The following is an 18,067-nucleotide window of genomic DNA, read 5'->3' on the forward strand; positions in this document are numbered from 1 at the left end:
GGCACCGTACGCTCTGTGCTGCCCCTGACGGCTCCGTACGACGCTTTTCGCCGCAGTCTATACCTGATTGTATGCCTCGCAGTCGTCCCCGCACAGAAGGCTCAGGGCGGCAGAGGTTCGAGGAGCTGAATTTAATTTTAATGTCATTTTCTAAAGTCAAGGCCGACGGTCCGTTCAGATCGTCAGCAGTTCTGAGGCGGTTCCTCCCATTAGTTGTCTCAGAACTGAAAAATTCATGCAATGCACAAAGGGGCCTGCAAGGACACAGAAATGTACAATTCTGGATTTGCATTTGCTGCTTTTTCTAACACAACCAGCAGTTCTGTTCGCTAGGAACGATGAAAGCCGAGTAAAACTGTTTCCAGATAGTTCAGATATGATGTTAGTAAAAAAATATCCCATAACAAATCCATAGGAGACTGACTGTAAAGCAGTACAATACAGATTAATTTAAAGATTTTGGCCATCTGACAGCTACAGCAGCTAGATGTCCAGCACCTTGGCATAGTTATGGTTATACAGACGTACACTCTATTCCAGATTTTGTGTGTTATGTCTGAGGACATTTTCAGTCCCAATTAATGTCTGGTTTGCACGATGGTAAAGTTGTGTTAACCTACTTTTAGTGTAAACAGAGGAGTAGATGGTGTCGCCTGTTAAGGAAATAAAGTAAGAAGGGTGCAGGAGTTCAGGTCCGACACAATGCCTACGAGTTCGGGCTTGATTTTTTTCCGTCGCGATCTAAATTCGTCGCTTGGCAACGCGTTCGCTTTGGCATCATGTTTCTCCGAAATCTTTCGGCATATTTGTTCTTTGCAGGTCGTCCCGTCACAATTGGCAAGACGGTTGCCGATGACTACGGTCTTGTGTTGGATGGAAAACGATGGTTGAGATGTTGTTGATTATCTGCTACTTGAATGGAAAGTTTTTTGTTTATTTTTGATTTTGTCTAGTTCAAACAACAAGTTTAGAATCTGTTGTTTGATTTTATAGATTGTTGAGGCTGGATATGAATACTATGCACAAAATCCAAGAACTGAGAGAGGTTGTGTGTTCTTCTTCTGCAATGGGCTGTATGGTAGATTTATGGTAGACTCAAACCGTGTGTATGAATTATTGTGTTCCGTCGGTCGTACAGAATTATTCATATATAAAGATCTTGCCTTATTCTGCTTGTATTAAATCAGAATGTCACCCAAAAGATTATTAGTCCAAAACACGAGATTAAGTTAACCGAGTATCTAAAGATGCTGTTTGTTTTTCTCTGCATATGCATAAATTTGAGGTCGTCTTCCGTTGAGCGACACCGGACGGAGTGTGAGCGTTTGCATCTGCTGGTGGTGTGTGTGCGTGTGTGTGTGTGCGTGTGTGTGTCTGCACCACACTGGGAAACGCTTCATAAATGCTCAGAGATGCCTCCAAATATCAGTTATGTAATTGCATCATTTCCCCTCGTCTGTTCCTGCGAAGTCTCTTCACCTCCCTAAATATCCTTTTCTCTCTCTCTCTCTCTTTCTCTCTCTCTCTCTTTCTTTCTCTCTCTCTCTCTCCACCCCTTCTGTTCCTCCCTCTGGACCAATCGTTCCCCTGATGGAAAACATTTCTCAGCCAGCCCTTCCCTGGAAGCGTCCAAACCAGGCCTCCGACTCGTTCTCCTTGCCTCCCATCCTTCGTCTTGTTCTCCTGAACAACAGCTCGCTCTTCTCTGTGCCGCCGTCTCCCCAGGACGCTGCATGTTCCTCGATTGATTTCTCTGCGTTTCTGGTCGCAAGCGGAGATGCTCAGACATTGCAGTGGCCACGTGTTAAGTAGACGTTAGAAGTCCTTTCAGTGCATCCTGTCTCCCTGTAAGAGCAGATGGATTTCCGGCCGCCTCTGAGTTCTTTCCTCTTAAGTGCTGATCAGTAGCTCAGCTGCTGTCGTTCAACTCCAATCAGTTTCCAAATTGATTTCACGCAGCTACTGTTTCTTTTTTGTTTTGTTTGTTTTTTTCCCCCCTCACAGATGTAGCTATGTAGGGAGAAACATGAGGCACACAGAAAGTCACAAGTAAACAACGCCCGCTGGAGCAAGAGGAAGATGGATTTGAAACTATGTTTTGTTCATTTCCCCAATCAAATTTTATTTTATTTTTTTTAATATCTGTAATTATAGGATTTTCTCCAAAGTGAAAGCGAAAATGTAACAAATGTTGCAATTTTGGTTCCCAATCGAATCGAGTCTACTGGACAATCAGGTGTGAGAAAGAAAATTAAAAAAAAAATCAGATTTACTCAAAATTTAGTCAACCAAATTATAAACCGAAAAGCAAAAGCAAGGCAAATTCGACTTCTTAATACCTTGGTAGCATGTGTTTATTTTTTTTATGATTTTTTTTTTTTTAGGATAGAGTTTTCATTACACACTTTCACCAGTTAACTTGTGCAATTTAAGACAACTTTATTTGGATTTTCTTTGTTGTTTTTTTATTGTGGCAAAGTGTCAGAAACCAAAAATCTGAAACAGTTAAAACCAGATGTTTACATACATTATAAAGAAAGACACAACTTTTTGTCATGATCTGACTTTAAATCAGACAGATTGTTTCTTAGGGCAGCTAAAATAGCTTCAATTACCCAAAGTCACCTGATTCAAATCTTAAACGTGAACAGTTAGTGTTTTTTAAAGACATAACCTCAACTATGTACCTCCTGTAACTGATTTCTTTCATCCATTTTACAATGTGAAGGCTGAGATTTTCACTAGCAAATATGACCCCAAATTGGTGACGACTGTATTACTCTGTAGTTATTTTTATACCCACTTGTGAGAAGAAAGAGGAAAATCTGTGGACACAAATCAATAGACTGACCTACTGTGCAGCTCTACACTTTATTATTGTTATCTTTTGAAGTGGCCCAGATTTCCCATTCCTCCTCGTACGTATACGGATGTCAAAATAGGTTATCTAAGGTCTCAGAAGGCTCCGGTTTTTTTGGAGGAAACGAGAGCCAGAAAATGATTCTTGAAGGTGAAACGTGTGTGTGCGCGCGTGTGTTTTTGCGGCTCTTGATGGAATGAGCATCTGGACTGAAAGGCGATCCTCTCGCATGCCGTGTGCGTGTCAGCGGGAGGTCAGCGCCATCCAGTAGGCAGCAGCTGCCGCTTTTCCTCTCCGCTCCGACGTACTGTACCCAGAACGGCCTGCGTCCGCCACAGAAACAGAAACGGGCGGGACCCGGACAGGATCGCCATTGATCAGTCTGGAAGGTTAAAGTGGAGCGCAGGGTGGGCCGTGGGATTTACGGGAATGGTGGCCTGTGAAGGAGGATGGGGGCGTCTTGAAGTTGCTGTTTTCTCCCTTTGTGTCCTTTACTGTTACTCCTCTTCATCTGCTTCGTCTTTTCACAGGCAAATGTAGACGTGCCACAACATTATATTAAGTCAATTTAGCTGTAAATGAGCTCAACAAATACAGAGAATACAAGAATATGTAGAGTATATACATATATATTTTCTCTTTTTTTTTGGACTTACCTTCTCAGACCCAGAACATTTTGTTTTTATGAATTTACATAATCTATCACAAACTTTTCGTCACATGGACCAAAATCATCATGATCAAAAATGAGGTTCCCCCCCCCTTGTCAACAATAAACTGAGCTTCTTCAGTTAAACAAATAAAGCAGCGTCAGCTTTTGTTGGAAAGGGATTGTATGTTGCTGCTGTTGTCGTAAAAAGGTTTTTGCCTCGTTAAAAGAAAGGCGCCAACTTTTTCCAATTCATTTATGTCTCGACTGGATTTGGTCCGTTCTGAGCGGTAAAAAGAGGATTTTACGTCGGTTTTGAATTAAAAATGCTTCCTGTATTTAGCCAAGTTTAATTGAACAATTCCAATAACTCTATACTAATTTAATCACTACAACTGTAGTAATTTATAGTTGATCAGGGTGCTACAGAGTTTGCTTTTTACATAGATGTAGACCTATATGAAAACAAAAGGCCTTCGTATTTCAAGACAAACACTTTGTGTCGTCGGCATTATCTTCTGTTGGGAAAAGATTTTTAATCTGTGATCATTTTTTGCCCCAATTAAAAAAAATAAAAAGTTTTCATTTGAATCAACCTTGTGTGCATCTCTGAATGTCAGGGGCCGCAAAAAATCTGTCAGAGCCACAAAATGGCCTTCAATCAGTGATGGCATGGTTACTTTGAAAAAGTAACTTTAATCGGATTTTTGACTACTCCTTGAAAAAGTAACTTAGATTAACAATTACTTGATTTGGAAAGTAACTAAGTTACATTTAAAGTAACTTTTTTAGTTACTTTCAGCAGCTGCTAACAAAAACGCTGTGAAAATTACATTGATCTTTGCCAAAACTTAATTGTAAGTTATTTTATAACAACAGTGTGTCTCCACTTATAAGGTTGAACTGAAGGGGAGATTGTTTAATGGTTATAACAGTACAAAAAAACTCTATTAATGTGTGTTTTTGTATGTTCCACTATTCTCCACTAAACCCCCCTGTGCCCCAGCCTCCAGGTTCTGCGTTACGGCCCTGCGTTTGCTGTCACAGCGCCGCTCCTGCGGCTCCACAACTCAGATGGCTCCTGCACAGATTTGTGACACTTATCTTAATATTAATAATTAATGGCGTTTAGTTGCACAACTTTACAGACTCGTTCAGTCATGGCTGTTTTCACGTTTATTGTGCTGTTCATCTTAGTCTCCATGTTTGCAGTTTGTTGTAGCGCAACGCGAAGCTCGACGTAATTCACAGGTAATATATTAACTTGACATTAACAAAGACGCAGCGGGACGGATCATCCGGGAAATGATGGACTAAAACTAACTGGATGTCTGACAAATTCTGGGGTTTATGTCTGTTTATTTCAAAATAATCAACTTCACGTTCAAAAACAAACCCAAAGCTGCTTATAATAATGGGGCTTGGCGACAGAAACTCAATAGTTCCTGTTTTTCCAGCAACAAAATGCGCATCTCCCTCCATTGTTTATGTTTCTGTCGCTGCTGATACTGTCGCATAGAAACGCCGATCGCTCCCCAAGACGCACGGAGGAAATGAAGTTAAATTACAAAAGAAAACAGTAACGCACAGCAACGCAAAGTGGTTTCGATAAGTAACTGTAGTCTGACTACTGGATATGAAATAGCAACGCGTTACATTACTCGTTACTGAAACTGACATCACTGCCCGCGAACCCCTGATTTGTCGTGTTTTGTTCATCTTTATCCCGTTTATGTATCGTTTTTAATTAATTTTGCACAAGTTTGATCTGATAACAATATGTAAAACATTTCAACCCAAGCCCAGCTGCTTTGTTTTAGCTTCAGGACAAAACTTCCTGTGTCCTTTAAAGGGAGCACAGTTCAGTCAAACGCACAAACCAACGTCCCAGAGGAGTGATCATCTTGAATGTGAGTTCATAAACTGAAGATTTACAAGGCAATTTGTTCTTTGAGAAGAAGAAGGAAGTCAGGAGAAATGGGAGACCTACCAACACGGCACCCGATAAAAAAAAAAGTCCTTGCTTTGACTGTGTTTACAGACGGACAAACTTTATTTATTTCGAGGGCTCCATCTGTCAGGCCACTCTCTGTCACGAAAAGTAACTTCAGACGACGCACGTGATGGTTGGAAAGGAGGTCAAAATGTTGTCATATGATATGTGGTTTACTTGGCTCAGACACTGAGAAAAAGCAAGTCACTGCTGCTGGCAGCTAACGGGTAAACACATCGAGGCGACAGCTGGAGGAGAGCGGTTATTGTTTTCAGTCAAAATGATCGGGATGTTTTTACACTGACAGAGGACACAAAAAGTAAAAGTAAAAAAAAAAACTTATCTGAGAAACTTTATGCTCACAAACAACACTAATAGCTGGCTTGAAAGTCTATATGTGTTTTTGAATTAAGGTTTTGTGCTCATTCATTAGCCTCACAAGGTCAATTCCAATTTTCTCCCTTATGCACATCCTAACCTCACATTTTCTGCGTGAGAAGTTTCATTAAAAAAAAAAAAATCTAAACTATGAAACACAACAAGCCCCTTCAGCGCTTGTGTACTTCCCTTTTTGTGCCGCTCTACTCAGAGACTGATAATAATCCTTCTTATTGCTTTTGAATATAAATGTGTAACTTAATTGATACCTCAGGAGTGATAATGTCTCGGCGTCTCTGAGGGTCGTATATATGCTGCATATATGAGTCTCAATAAACTTGAGCTGGCGTACCCAGCATGAACCGGGTTGTGATGCTAATAAGCCTCACTGAGCCAACAGGGAATGACTGTAAATTCCTCATCACACTCACTCCGTGTTGAAGTTTGCTTTTATTTTTCATATATTATGTTCACATTTGTTCATCGCTTAAATGCTGTCTATGAGAAGACAGCATTTAATTGCGTTATTGGATGTGTGTAAAAAGGCATGAAGCCCCCTGACCCCACGTCTCCCCCTTTGTGCCTTAAACCTAATCGCTTTCTTTATCTGAGGAGACGCGTCTTTGTGTGTCTGAAAGCAAGCCGTCACTCACACTTACTCACTTTTTGATGATTAATTCAAAAGAAAGGGAGCCGATAAGGCGTTTCAAAGTGCAAAAGAAAGCAGATGAAAAGCTGCGAGAGGAGAAACTCTGTGCCTCTTTTTCCACCGGTTTGTTTGTTCTGGGACTTTGTCTCACCTCTCTTTGGGGGAAGTGAGAGGGGGGGGGAGTTTCGTTCAAGATCCTTTTGTTTTTTTTTTTCTTCAGCTTTTGTCTTTCTGATGAGGGCCAAGCTCAAACTTGATAAGCAGAGAACGGACAGGTTTGGGAGGGAGGCCGGGTGCGAGTTTCAGGGCGGCGGATGACGATTCAGGAGGGGAGGTGACGGGGGGGGGGGGGGGGGGGGGGGGGGAGGATGGCCTCCCGGTCCCAGTCATCGTCCTGGAGAAAGACACCAGGGAGTTGGTTTCATGTGGCAAAGAAAAACAGACATCAGCAGTTGTCGGGGTGTGTGTGTGCGTGTGTGTGTGTGTGCAGCTGTGTAGAAGCCCTCTCTCTCTCTCTCCTTCTTAAACACACACAGAGGAGGATGAGTGTTGCTTTCATATTGACTCTCTCTCAAAAAGGGGGGGGGGGGGGGGGAGCTTTACATTATAAGCTTGATATTGATTGCAGGCACCAAGAGAGGGACGGCTGACACCAGATCCTGCAGCCATATGTCTGCATGGATGTGACCACAACAAACACCCTTTCTCTGCCCCGTTCCTGGTGGTCTCGCTGTAGGATTCACTGCCACGTTTCAGGAAAATCATTTCTCGTTAAAAGAGCCATCGTCTTGAGAAACCTGGTTATAGTTTTGCTAAAAATTTCTCCTTTTTTTCTGATTACATAACACTTTTACCATCTGTGCATAGTTTGTTCTGTTTTTTAAAAACTTTTTTTGGTAAGATTAAAATTTGGGGCGCACCGATTGATTGCTCGGCCGACCGACCGGTGCCGATTCTCTTAATTCTGGGTGATCGGCCCGATACTTGCACATAAAAAAAGGTTTTATCCACCTTCCCAACGGCGCTAACAATCAGCCACCGTCTCCTTTCGTTGTGTTTTGAGAGAGCGCTGACTGACGGACCAGGTCACGTCTAAACTTTTGAATTTGTTTTTGAGACCCCCAACCTCCTCTGCAGCGGACACCTGTATTGTTACGCAAGTATTGTTCAACGTTTTTTAAAAGAAAACAAGATGGAGACATTGAACGTTTATTGTGACTTTGTAACACCCAATAAAAATAAAAAAAATTGTCGGAATCGGCAGGAAAGGCTTTTTAAATCACAGCCCACCCCTGATTTAAAAATGGTCAAATCCTAACCCCCAAAAATGACACAAATACAACCTGATCAGATGCAAAAAAATAAAAAAAAGATAAAATGATGAATTCTTTTAATTAGATATCCAGACCAACTGGGACATTTGTGAAGAAGAGATCGCCTACTGAGTCCAGAGAAGTTTGCGATAACTTTGAATCGGTCTTTTTCGTCACTGAGGATCCATTTTGGCCCACTCTTTGCAGAATTGTTTGAATTCAGCCATATTGGAATCTTATTGAGCATGTTTGCCCTGAGGTCACCACAGTATTTCAATTGGTTTTAAGTCCAGATTTAATCAGGCCACTTCACTATGTAAATAATCCAAAAGTGTCATTATTTTTCAAAGGACTCTTCATGGCAACAGTCATGAACATTCATGAAAACTCCTTCATGTTCATGACAGATGTTATGTCACGTCTACGACAGTTTCACGTCAGACTTATGCACACAAAATGAAGAGTTGCCCATTTTCATTTAAAAATGAAATCAACACTTTTGTCTTGACTTAAGCTTTCTTTTTGTGCCATATTTCTTGACCAAAAGAAAACGATAGCAGATTGAAGCCACTGAAATTGTCGATTCTATCCATTTTACCCGACATCCTTTGCATATAAACTTGCTAAAAACCCTTTTCAGCGTCTATGTAGATGAATTCTATGTGTGTTTACAGTTTACTGAGGCAGCAGAGTGAAACTGTGACCTCAACAACAACAAAAATATTGCAAAAGCGCTCGTGGTTTATGAAAGGGGCATCATGTAACCTTTTCTTCTTTTTTTGTTTTGGGTGTGCTGCCCCTTTAAACAGCAGGCGTGGCTCCGCTTACTACGGGCCCCGCCTCCCGCGCATAACAGCCAATTCTCCGCCGTCGCTCTGGACCATATTCGTGCAGCAGTCCTGCGAAGAAAGTGACCGCAGCCGGGCCACTTGAGCGGCGGGGAGCGCGAACCGAGCGGACCGTCCGACGCCTCGCCGAGGGGGTTCCTACCCTCCAGGAGCAGACGGGGAAACAGCGGGACGCTACGCGCTTCGAAGCGGGAGAGCTGGAGTCCAACGGAGCGGAGCGAAGGAGGGGAAGGACGGCTCTCGTCGCTGCGGGCTTTTGGACCCTTTAATTTTACGCACAGGACCTATGAAGACGCGGACGGGTCATCCTCTCGCAACCGCAGGTAAACAAACTCTTTTATTCAGTCGGTTCCGGTCCGCACGTGCGCTTCTTGCACAGCAGACACAGACGCGCGCGCGGACGGTCTCTTCGGCGGTGATTTAAAGTTTGAGGCTCGCGCAGTTTCCTCCGCGCTGCCTAATTAAGTGATGGGTGCGCTTCTCAGTCGCAGCTGCGCATTCTTGGAGCTTGATAAGCCTTATCGCCGAGGAGGAGCCAGATACATACGGCCGCCTGCTCTCTCCAGGCTTCCTCCAGCAGGCGGCCGAGACTCCTACCTTTACTCCAGCCGCTTAATCTATTTCAATCTAACCTAATCAGTCTATTTTGTGCTGAACCGACTGACCCCCCCCCCTCTCCCTGTTGCCGCGCTGTGACAGGGAACTGGTGGCGCTCTTGTTATGTAACGGAGGCGCTGTTGCGAAACTTGTAGTTGTAGGTCGGAACTTGATCACTTTCAATCACATTTTCACCCAAACGACGCGCCGGAAGGACGCTGAACAAAAGCAATCCTAAATTCAGTCTATATATTTAAAAAAAAAAAAAACTCAAACCGATTTGTTTTTAATAGGGAAATGAATATACAATTATTTATTCTGCCTACCCCAGGCGCAAGGGGGGAAAATAAAATATTTTTTAATGGGTTTCTTGGAGCTAAAATGTGTATATATTTTTTTAAAATATAATTTTTCTACAATTGTATAAATGAACACGTCTCTAATTCAGCCTGTGTACCTCCACAGACAGAAGCACCACGGAGTGATTCACGCCCCCTCCAGCCCCCCCCCGTCACCTCACCCCGCCTGTCTGCCTCCAATGCCGGGCTTTAGCTCCGCCGCGCCTCGTTATGAAAACTGGGAAATGGACCACTACCAGCACTACTTTTACGACGACCACGACCCGGACGAGGACTTCTTCATGTCCACGGCGCCCAGCGAGGACATATGGAAGAAATTCGAGCTGGTTCCGACCCCGCCCATGTCCCCCATCCGGCTGCCGGCGGAAGGGTCGGGCAAGGTCGGGCTGCTCTGTCCCTCTCTCGGGGACAAGCTGGAGTGGGTCTCTCAGTTCCTGGGGCAGGAGGACGAGCATAATCAGCAGCCGCAGCAGCAGCAGCAGCAGCAGCACGCGCAGGAGCTGCCCTGCAAGCTCGCGACCAGCGGCGACTCCTTCGGCAACCTGAGCTCCATCATCATCCAGGACTGCATGTGGAGCTGCTTCTCTGCCGGACAGCAGCTGGAGAGGGTGGTAGGGGAGCGTCCCCGGCTCGGCGCCGGAGGCAACGTTTTGTCTCCGTGGAAAGCCCAGCAGGGTGACACGTGGTTCGCGGGTGGCCTGGCTGCGGACTGCGTGGACCCGGCTGCCGTGCTCACTTTCCCGCTACCCGGAGGGTGCAAGAGACAGATTTGGTCCGGTTCGGAGTCGCACACAGACTCCTCAGGTCAGTAGCTCATTTCATATTTCCCCAGTCAACTCTGTGTGTTTTTAGAGATTTAGCTTTAAGACGTCGATTAAGCCTAAGACGTGAGAGTTGTGTGTCAGCAGTAGTTGGTAAGGGCTCCTCCTGACCGCATTGCACCTTGCTGCATGCAACACATGCTTGAAGCCAAGAGTGACACACCCATTGAAACATCTGCTGCTTGGCAGGAGTCCAGCAGACCAGCTGCTCCCTCTTCAGTCTGACTTATGGCAGTAATGTCTTCCCAACTTCTGTTTGGCTCCGTTTTCTCCTGACTTTTTACACGAAGTGCCTTTTAGTTTAACTTTATGCTAGTTAAAAAGGGGGGGAAAGAGAAAGCCATTTGTATCTCGGCATGAGCTTGTCTGACGTTCTGGATGTAAGATAACTTTGACAATACAAGAGTGTTTACATTTCGAACAAAACCTGTGACATGAACTCCTCAAAATATATAATGCATTTACCATTACTGTCACAGTGTCAGTCTTTATTTCCACACAGAGATTTAATTTGAAAAAATTATTAATTTGTAGATGCACTGATGGGTCTTCTGACCGGTACCGATTTCTGGCCTCTTTTTTAACATCTGATTACAAAGATGATAATAAAATCTGAACTCTGTTTTATAGATTTTTGATAAAACTTGTACTTTTTAATGCAAAATTAAATACAAGATCTTTTTTTTTTTTTTTTCATCAAAACATGGGTCTCAGATTTTTTTATCAGATTTTTTTTTTTAAATTTAACCCAAAAAAGCATGTCAATGTGCAAGTTGTTGATTCATTTATTTATTTATTTATTTTTACTTTTTAAAATTCTTTTTAATTTTTTTTACTTTTAGAATTTCATGTCACTATAGTGGCATGAAATTCCATCTTGTAAGCAAGGCGGGAAGTGTAGAAGTAGTTCAGCCAGCGAACTGGCAGTTGTAACAAAAGAATATTAGTCATTTTGAAATCAAGACTTTTAAAACCCTCTAGATGCTAAGGAGCGACCCGACTTCATTCAAACCTTGCTTCCTCCTCCTGCTCGTCCGCCCCGGTTGGAGCCCATATGACTTGAGTTTGGTATGCAGGCTGCCATGTGATCTGTCGGGGTCTGGACCGCGCGTAATGGTGTGTGGAATGTCACAAAGGGAGCCTGTTGCTGCATTCCTGTGCTCCGACAGGCTGCAGCTACTATTGTCTGCGCGTGTGTGATCCGAGCCAGCCGGGGCCTTGAATAGAGCAGGATTAGCCTTTTAGGAGGTCGGCTCGCCCCGCGGAATTCCCCTGGAGGAAGCTGGAGGTGTGTCTGGCCACATTCTGCAGAATCTTATCTGCTTCGCGAAGGTGGATGGGCAAACGTAGGGAGGGGTCCATTACAGGGTTACTCTGAGGGGAAAACCCCCCAGATCTTTACTGGGGTTTTTTTTGTTTTTGTTTTGTTTTTTTGGATTGATTCTCATGAGAATAAGTTTGTGAGAATCGAGTTGATAAGAATTTAATGTTTTCTTTCCACTTGAGGAAACATTGTGGGAAACCTTTTCTCAAGCCATGCCTAGTTGAACATTGGCCAGCTTGTTTTAACAAGCTTTAAACTCTCCCCCCTCCCCATGTCTCTCCTTCCTGCCTCGTCCTCACTCTCAACACATGAATGAAGCGAGGGAATTCCTACTGAGGGGGCTGATTTAAAGGAGCTCTGGCTCAGAGTGTGTGTCTGTTCTCTGTAAGAGTGTGTGTCATGATGCATGTCATAGTTTCCAGGGGTTTTGATTCATTTTTACAGTAAAGGTTAACTGGATCATACCATCCAGAGAGAATGTAGTGGATTTTCTCCTTTCATTTGTCTGATCACATTTATGTATCCCTTCTGGGATGAGGTTGGCGGTGGTAGGACAATCAGTGGTTTGGCAATTCGATTCCCGCTACATCTGCCAATTTCATTGTATTTTTGAACAAGACTTGCCTGCTTGATAAAGCGCTATGCAAGTACTTAACATTTACCATATTCACTTTTCAGATAACGAAGACGAAAACGATGAGGATGAAGAGGAGATTGACGTGGTGACGGTGGACCACAAGCAGCAGCAGCAGCAGCAACAGCAGCAACAACAGCAGCAGCGTAAACCCCGTCGACTGGTCACCACCCGCAAACCGGTGACCATAACGGTGCGAGCAGACCCCCACGACCCCGGCACCAAGCGTTTCCACATCTCCATCCATCAGCAGCAACACAACTACGCCGCGCCCTCCCCGGACACTCTCCCCGCGGCTCCCGAGCCCGCCCGGAAGAAGGTCCGACAGCAAGTCCATGCTTCTGCGACCCAGCCTCCCCAGAACTCTCTCCACAACCAGCCCCGGCCCGGCCACGCGCCTCTGAACTTGGACAGCAGAAAGTCTCACACCACCGCGGCCGGGGCGAGATCAGAGTCCCCCAACCTTATCGCGTCCTCTCCTACCTCGTCCTCGTCGCCTTCGTCTCCACCCAGCTCCTCCTCGTCATCCCACCATAGCTTGCCGTTGAAGCCCCCTTCCCGCATGTCGAGCCCCTTGTCCTCGGACTGCGAGGACACGGACAAGCGCAAGGCGCACAACTTCCTGGAGCGCAAACGGCGCAATGACCTCCGCTCTCGCTTCCTCTTGCTACGGGACGAGATCCCGGGGTTGGCGGACTGCGCCAAGACCCCCAAGGTGGCCATCTTGACCCGAGCTACGGAGTACCTGCAGCAGCTTCACGCCGCCGAGAGACAGAAGACTCAGGAGAGGAAGCAGCTGAAGGCCCGGCAGCTACAGCTGCTGCAGCGGTTGGCGCAGCTCAAACGCTCCTGAAGGCCGGAATCGACCGTTGCCTTCACATGAACACTTGAACTGAAGGCGACTTGCATAAAGTGGGGAAAACACTGTTCACTAATCATGCTGGATTAGAGGAGTTGGATTTGTTTTTTCTATTTTTTGCTGTTTTTTTCTTTATTTTTTTATTTTTGAAAACTTTTTTTGTGGTTTGCACATCAGCTTCTGAGTGACAGAGCTATCTGGACGGCCGTTTTCCGGCTGGTTTCCTTTTTACTATCCTGAGGTCTCAAGGGATTTCTGTTGGATCTTGCAAGGTGAAATTTGCAAAAACACTGCTCACTAATCATGTTGGATTAGAGGAGTTGGATTTTTTTTTTCTTTTTTGCTGTTTTATTTTTTTTATTATTTTTTGTGTGGTTTGCACATCAGCTTCTGAGTGACAGAGCTATCTGGACGGCCGTTTTCCGGCTGGTTTCCGTTTTAGTATCCTGAGGTCTCGAGGGATTTCTGTTGGATCTTGCAAGGGGGAATTTACTCATGGTCACTCAATATTTCTTAAATGTACCCCCCAACAAGAACTATTAAAACGTGTCTTAAAATAAAGTTGGCATTGTCAATTGCTTTGGTCAAAGCCCCTGTTCTTTAGTACCTGGTCAGGAATGTCAAAATTCATGATTTTGCTAATAAATCTTAGTTTTTCAGGCTTCACTAATGACTATTTCGTTGTTCTTGTGACAATGACAATAAAGATTTATCTATCTATCTAACCTGCCTTTTTTTCCCCCCTATTCTTCCCATTTTCCTCAACAGCAGTTGGTCAGTCTTTGTTTGAAACTGACTTGTAATGGAGAAGTTTGAGCGACTTTCCCTGCACCCAACCCTCCCTCCTCCATTTATTGCCCTAGTACCATTTACTGCTGCATGCTACAACAAAATCCTTGCAGTTACAGCCTTTTTTTTTGTTTGTTTGTTTTTGTAGCAATTTCAGAAAACAGGCTATGTCTGAAATGTTTTTCAATACAGGTCATCTAAATAATAATAATAAAAAAAACACTAAAATATTTACTGAGATTTATTGTTGTGCCATGAAGATCAGCCAAAAGGTGAATGTCAGCTTAGGTTAAAATATTGGCTTAAATATTTGTTTTTAAAAAATATACCATCTTCTAATTGAAGTCAAGAGTTCCAGCTGTATTTATTTAATCTTGCTGTCTGATTTATCCTTTTTTTTTTTTTTTTAATCTATTTGATGGAATGCCTTTAGGAGCCTTTCTATGTATGTAAGCTATCCAGTTGGATGTTCTGTTTATAGATCCTTGACTGTACAGCGAAACCAAAACCTGAGCTGTCTAAGTTTACTCATCCCAGTTTCTGTAGGGCTTGTTGGCTTTTCAAAGACGACTCAAAAGCTTCTATTTTTGTTAATAAAACTCTAAAGGAGGGAAAAAAACCCCCGTTGAAATAAAACACCACTTTGTCACTATGTTTTGTTTTTTCTTTTCATTGCTGAGGTTAATAGTTGGATTATGTTTCTGTCTCTGGAGTTTCCTTGCACAAGTCAAACAAGATAATTATATTTCCTTACAAGTTTGTGTTTTGGCAAGAGCTGATTAATATTTTTGTATTTGACGCAAACGCAGCTGCCGATAGCGATTTGGTATTCTGAAACGAATAGGATGGGGGGGGGATCTGTTGTATGGTTTCTGTTTTAGTATCCAGAGGTTTCAGGAAAAGCATTGAACCACAGTCAAAAATAATCAGGTCTTACGAAACGAAAAATCAGACCAAATAGATTGGGACCACACACCTTGAAGGTCTTCAGACCAAGTGACGACAGACGGTCAACATCATCGCACCAAACCAACTCGCCAATTGACCTCATGCCCTTTTGGTCATCTGACGAAATATACTTCGTCCAATCACCTGCAAACCAAACGTACTCTGACTGAACCCCATTTGACGAACCTTCAAACAACTTCAAGACAAGATGGCTTCAGGTCGAACAAACTCTGACTAAGGGACCTATGACCAACCCTCCACCGTTAACAACTGTTACATTATTTGGGTGATCTTGAGTTTGGAGGAATCAAAATCTATACTTCCTGACTTTTTCTAGAGAGAGACTGAAAAACACTATGAACTCCCATTTTCGCCATGTAGGCACTTACAAGGTAAGTCTGGAGAAAGCTGTGACTTTAGGGTTTCAGATCATGTTTTCAGTTCATCCCTCGGTTCTACATTGACAGGAAAAAGAAAAAAACTTCCCCCAGTGGAATCGTAACTCAGGATTGGGTGTAACATCTGGTAAGGCCTGAGAAGGATTGGGTCCTCAGAACAGCTCCAGCAGTAAAATGTTTTTCTTTCAGGCATTTAGTCGGACCTTTACTGGACAGCGTCCTGAGACCCAATCTGACGTCTGATATTTTCCCAAGACCAGAGGACACCACACTGCTGACTTTACACAGTGAAGATCTTCTTTTCTGTCATTCAGGAGCTTGTTTGCTTTGGACTGGTCGCAGTCGTAGAAACTGTGGGCATTGCTTATTTGCAATAAAGGCTCTACTTTGATTTTGGAAAAAATAATCTCGGCATTTCAGTCTCAGTATCTCATGAGCCTGTCTGGTAAATAAAAATAAAGTAATGTTTTCACATCAATTTCCATGGCCTAGCTGATTGTCTGGTTTCTATGTTGGAACTTTAAGGTTGCTCTCTGAGCTCGATTACATTGGGGCGGCTCTAATTAAATTTAAAATTTAAATTAGCAGAAAGTAAAAAGGAAAAGAATGAAAATAAGAAAGCAAAGGAAAAGTTAATAATTGCACTGTTACAAACCAATCAGGGAAGGATAGTCCTTTGTGTATTGTTGCTGTCTTTGTATGTGATAAAATCAGGCATTGGATAAAAAATAAATCAATCAATAAAAATCAATACCGAAAGATCAAAAGCCAAAGTGTTTGAATTCGTGTGTCTGATATACATCCAGTGACTGGCTGTTATCTCTTAGCGGTTTTTTTTTTTCAGCTCTATCTCCCGATCCACTTTTGTTTTCCAGCAGTCTCCAAGGCAACCTCCAAGCATCTTTTGTCATGGTAACAAACGTCAGACCTCATCACTGCAGCAGCAGCAGCAGCATCGATAGTTTCCATAGAAACCACGCCAGCTGTGCCGAAAATGTCCCCCGTAAAGCGTTGTAAACAAACACGTGACCACAACTTGAACGCACTAAATCCTCCCTCGAGGCGGTGAACATCCCGTTACTTCAAACTAGAAAAAAAAAAAAAAGAAACTGTCACAAATCAAACAGCGGAGTGTAACCGACTGAAATGTCAAAAATGATAATAAACAGATAACACTGCATAATGACATGTAAAACGCACCGGCAGCCGCGAATAATCGCCAATTAACCAGTGTCGCTATAGCAACGGCGGCCCAGCTGTCTCGTAAACCACACGCGGCTTCTGCGCACGCGCGAGGGCGTCAGCTGGGCAGCGGGAGGAGACGGCATCATGGCGGCCTCCACTCTGCGCGTGCAGTGCGTCTTACGGAGAGCGACGGTCCCGTCTTTAGTCGTGATCCTGGGAGCCACCGGTACCGGGAAGTCCAAGCTGGCAATCGAGATCGGAAAGCGGCTTCAGGGAGAAATAATCAGCGCCGACTCCATGCAGGTAAGAGGATTCGCTGTGTGACGATGGTGGCCGGCAGCCCACTACGCTGTAAACTGCCTTCTGGAAGCCGTAGCTCAATTCCGACACCGTTTCCTAAGGAGATAAATGCAGATCCGAAAGCATGGGCTTCTTAGATAAATAATCCCTGGAGGACTGCGGTTAAAACTACCATGAATCCGATTGTTTTCTGTCTGCACTACCTGTGTTGGACTCTGCAGTGACCTGACATGAAACTAGTGCTCAAGACAAGGCGATCAGATCAGTGACAAAAAAACGTTAAACCCCGTTTAAAACGTGTTCTGTGTAATGCATGAATATGGACAGGATCGAGCTGTAACTGTAAACGTGAATAGTGTGCGTAAAGAAATCCTGCAATCCTAATTGAAATAGACTAGCAGCGACATCATCTACAGTGTCTGGCAAAAGTATCCATACCACTTACACAGAAATCAGAGTATGTATGTTGCAAGAAGCAACAGAAATCTTGATGTACACGTTGACTGTAAAGTAGGGAAACAGAAAGCCCTTAAATAAACCCTCCATCACTTTACATGACAGGACTGAGATTTTATTCTGATAATGTGAGGTTAGTTTGGTGCTGTTGTTGTTTTTGTTTCCCCCCCCAGATCTGATAGTCTTCATTATGGCCTCACATTTCCTCAACTTCCCCTAGAACTCTTTATGTTGTTTGTTTTAAGGCATGCTAACCCCTTGGGTCGGAGGGACAAGAAGATCATATTGCAAATCAGACTTCTTACAAAAATATAAATACTCTGACTAGGCAGAAAGTCATTTTTGAAAATGACAGGTAAAAGTAAAAATTGTCTATGTTTCAATTCAAGCATCTTTTGTCATGGTATCGTCAGACCTCATCACTACAGCAGCAGCAGCAGCATCAATAGTTTCCATAGAAACCACTCCAGCTGTGCCGAAAATGTCCCCGTAAAGCGTTGTAAACAAACACGTGACCACAACTTGAACGCACTAACTAAATCCTTCCTCGAGGCGGTGAACACATTGATATCAGCCCCATAAGTAGAACTGAGCGAATATTAATAACATTTATTTGCACGTTGTTGTTTGTGTTTTGGATCGGTGTTGGGAAGCAGTGTGAACCGTGTAGTCGATTTATTTTCAGTTTCGAAAGGGCAGGAAAAGTA

At 43.6% G+C, this 18,067-nt stretch overlaps 2 protein-coding genes across 6 annotated transcripts in view; both read left to right on the top strand.

Annotated features, from left to right (window-relative positions):
- The first annotated feature begins 8,306 nt into the window (after nucleotides 1-8,306).
- myclb (MYCL proto-oncogene, bHLH transcription factor b) lies at nucleotides 8,307-14,725 on the top strand. 2 transcript variants are annotated; one of them, XM_032581829.1, is made up of 3 exons: nucleotides 8,307-9,013; nucleotides 9,757-10,450; nucleotides 12,470-14,725. In XM_032581829.1, exons 2-3 carry the CDS (start codon nucleotides 9,826-9,828, stop codon nucleotides 13,276-13,278), a joined length of 1,434 nt encoding a protein of 477 aa, XP_032437720.1. In that variant the 5' UTR covers nucleotides 8,307-9,013; nucleotides 9,757-9,825; the 3' UTR covers nucleotides 13,279-14,725. The 2 variants fall into 2 exon arrangements, with proteins under 2 accessions (XP_032437720.1, XP_032437719.1); XM_032581828.1 differs by having other exon boundaries at nucleotides 8,313-9,013; nucleotides 9,753-10,450.
- A 1,988-nt stretch (nucleotides 14,726-16,713) lies between these two features.
- Nucleotides 16,714-18,067, top strand: part of trit1 (tRNA isopentenyltransferase 1) — a 39,970-nt gene continuing 38,616 nt past the window's right edge. For all 4 annotated transcript variants that reach the window (XM_032581097.1, XM_032581099.1, XM_032581101.1 and 1 more), the window contains exon 1: nucleotides 16,714-16,907. In XM_032581097.1, the coding sequence (XP_032436988.1) occupies nucleotides 16,749-16,907 (159 nt within the window). In that variant the 5' untranslated portion in view covers nucleotides 16,714-16,748. The remainder of the gene's footprint in view (nucleotides 16,908-18,067) is intronic.

Source organism: Xiphophorus hellerii, chromosome 13 (genome assembly GCF_003331165.1).
Source record: "Xiphophorus hellerii strain 12219 chromosome 13, Xiphophorus_hellerii-4.1, whole genome shotgun sequence".
NCBI lineage: Eukaryota > Metazoa > Chordata > Actinopteri > Cyprinodontiformes > Poeciliidae > Xiphophorus > Xiphophorus hellerii.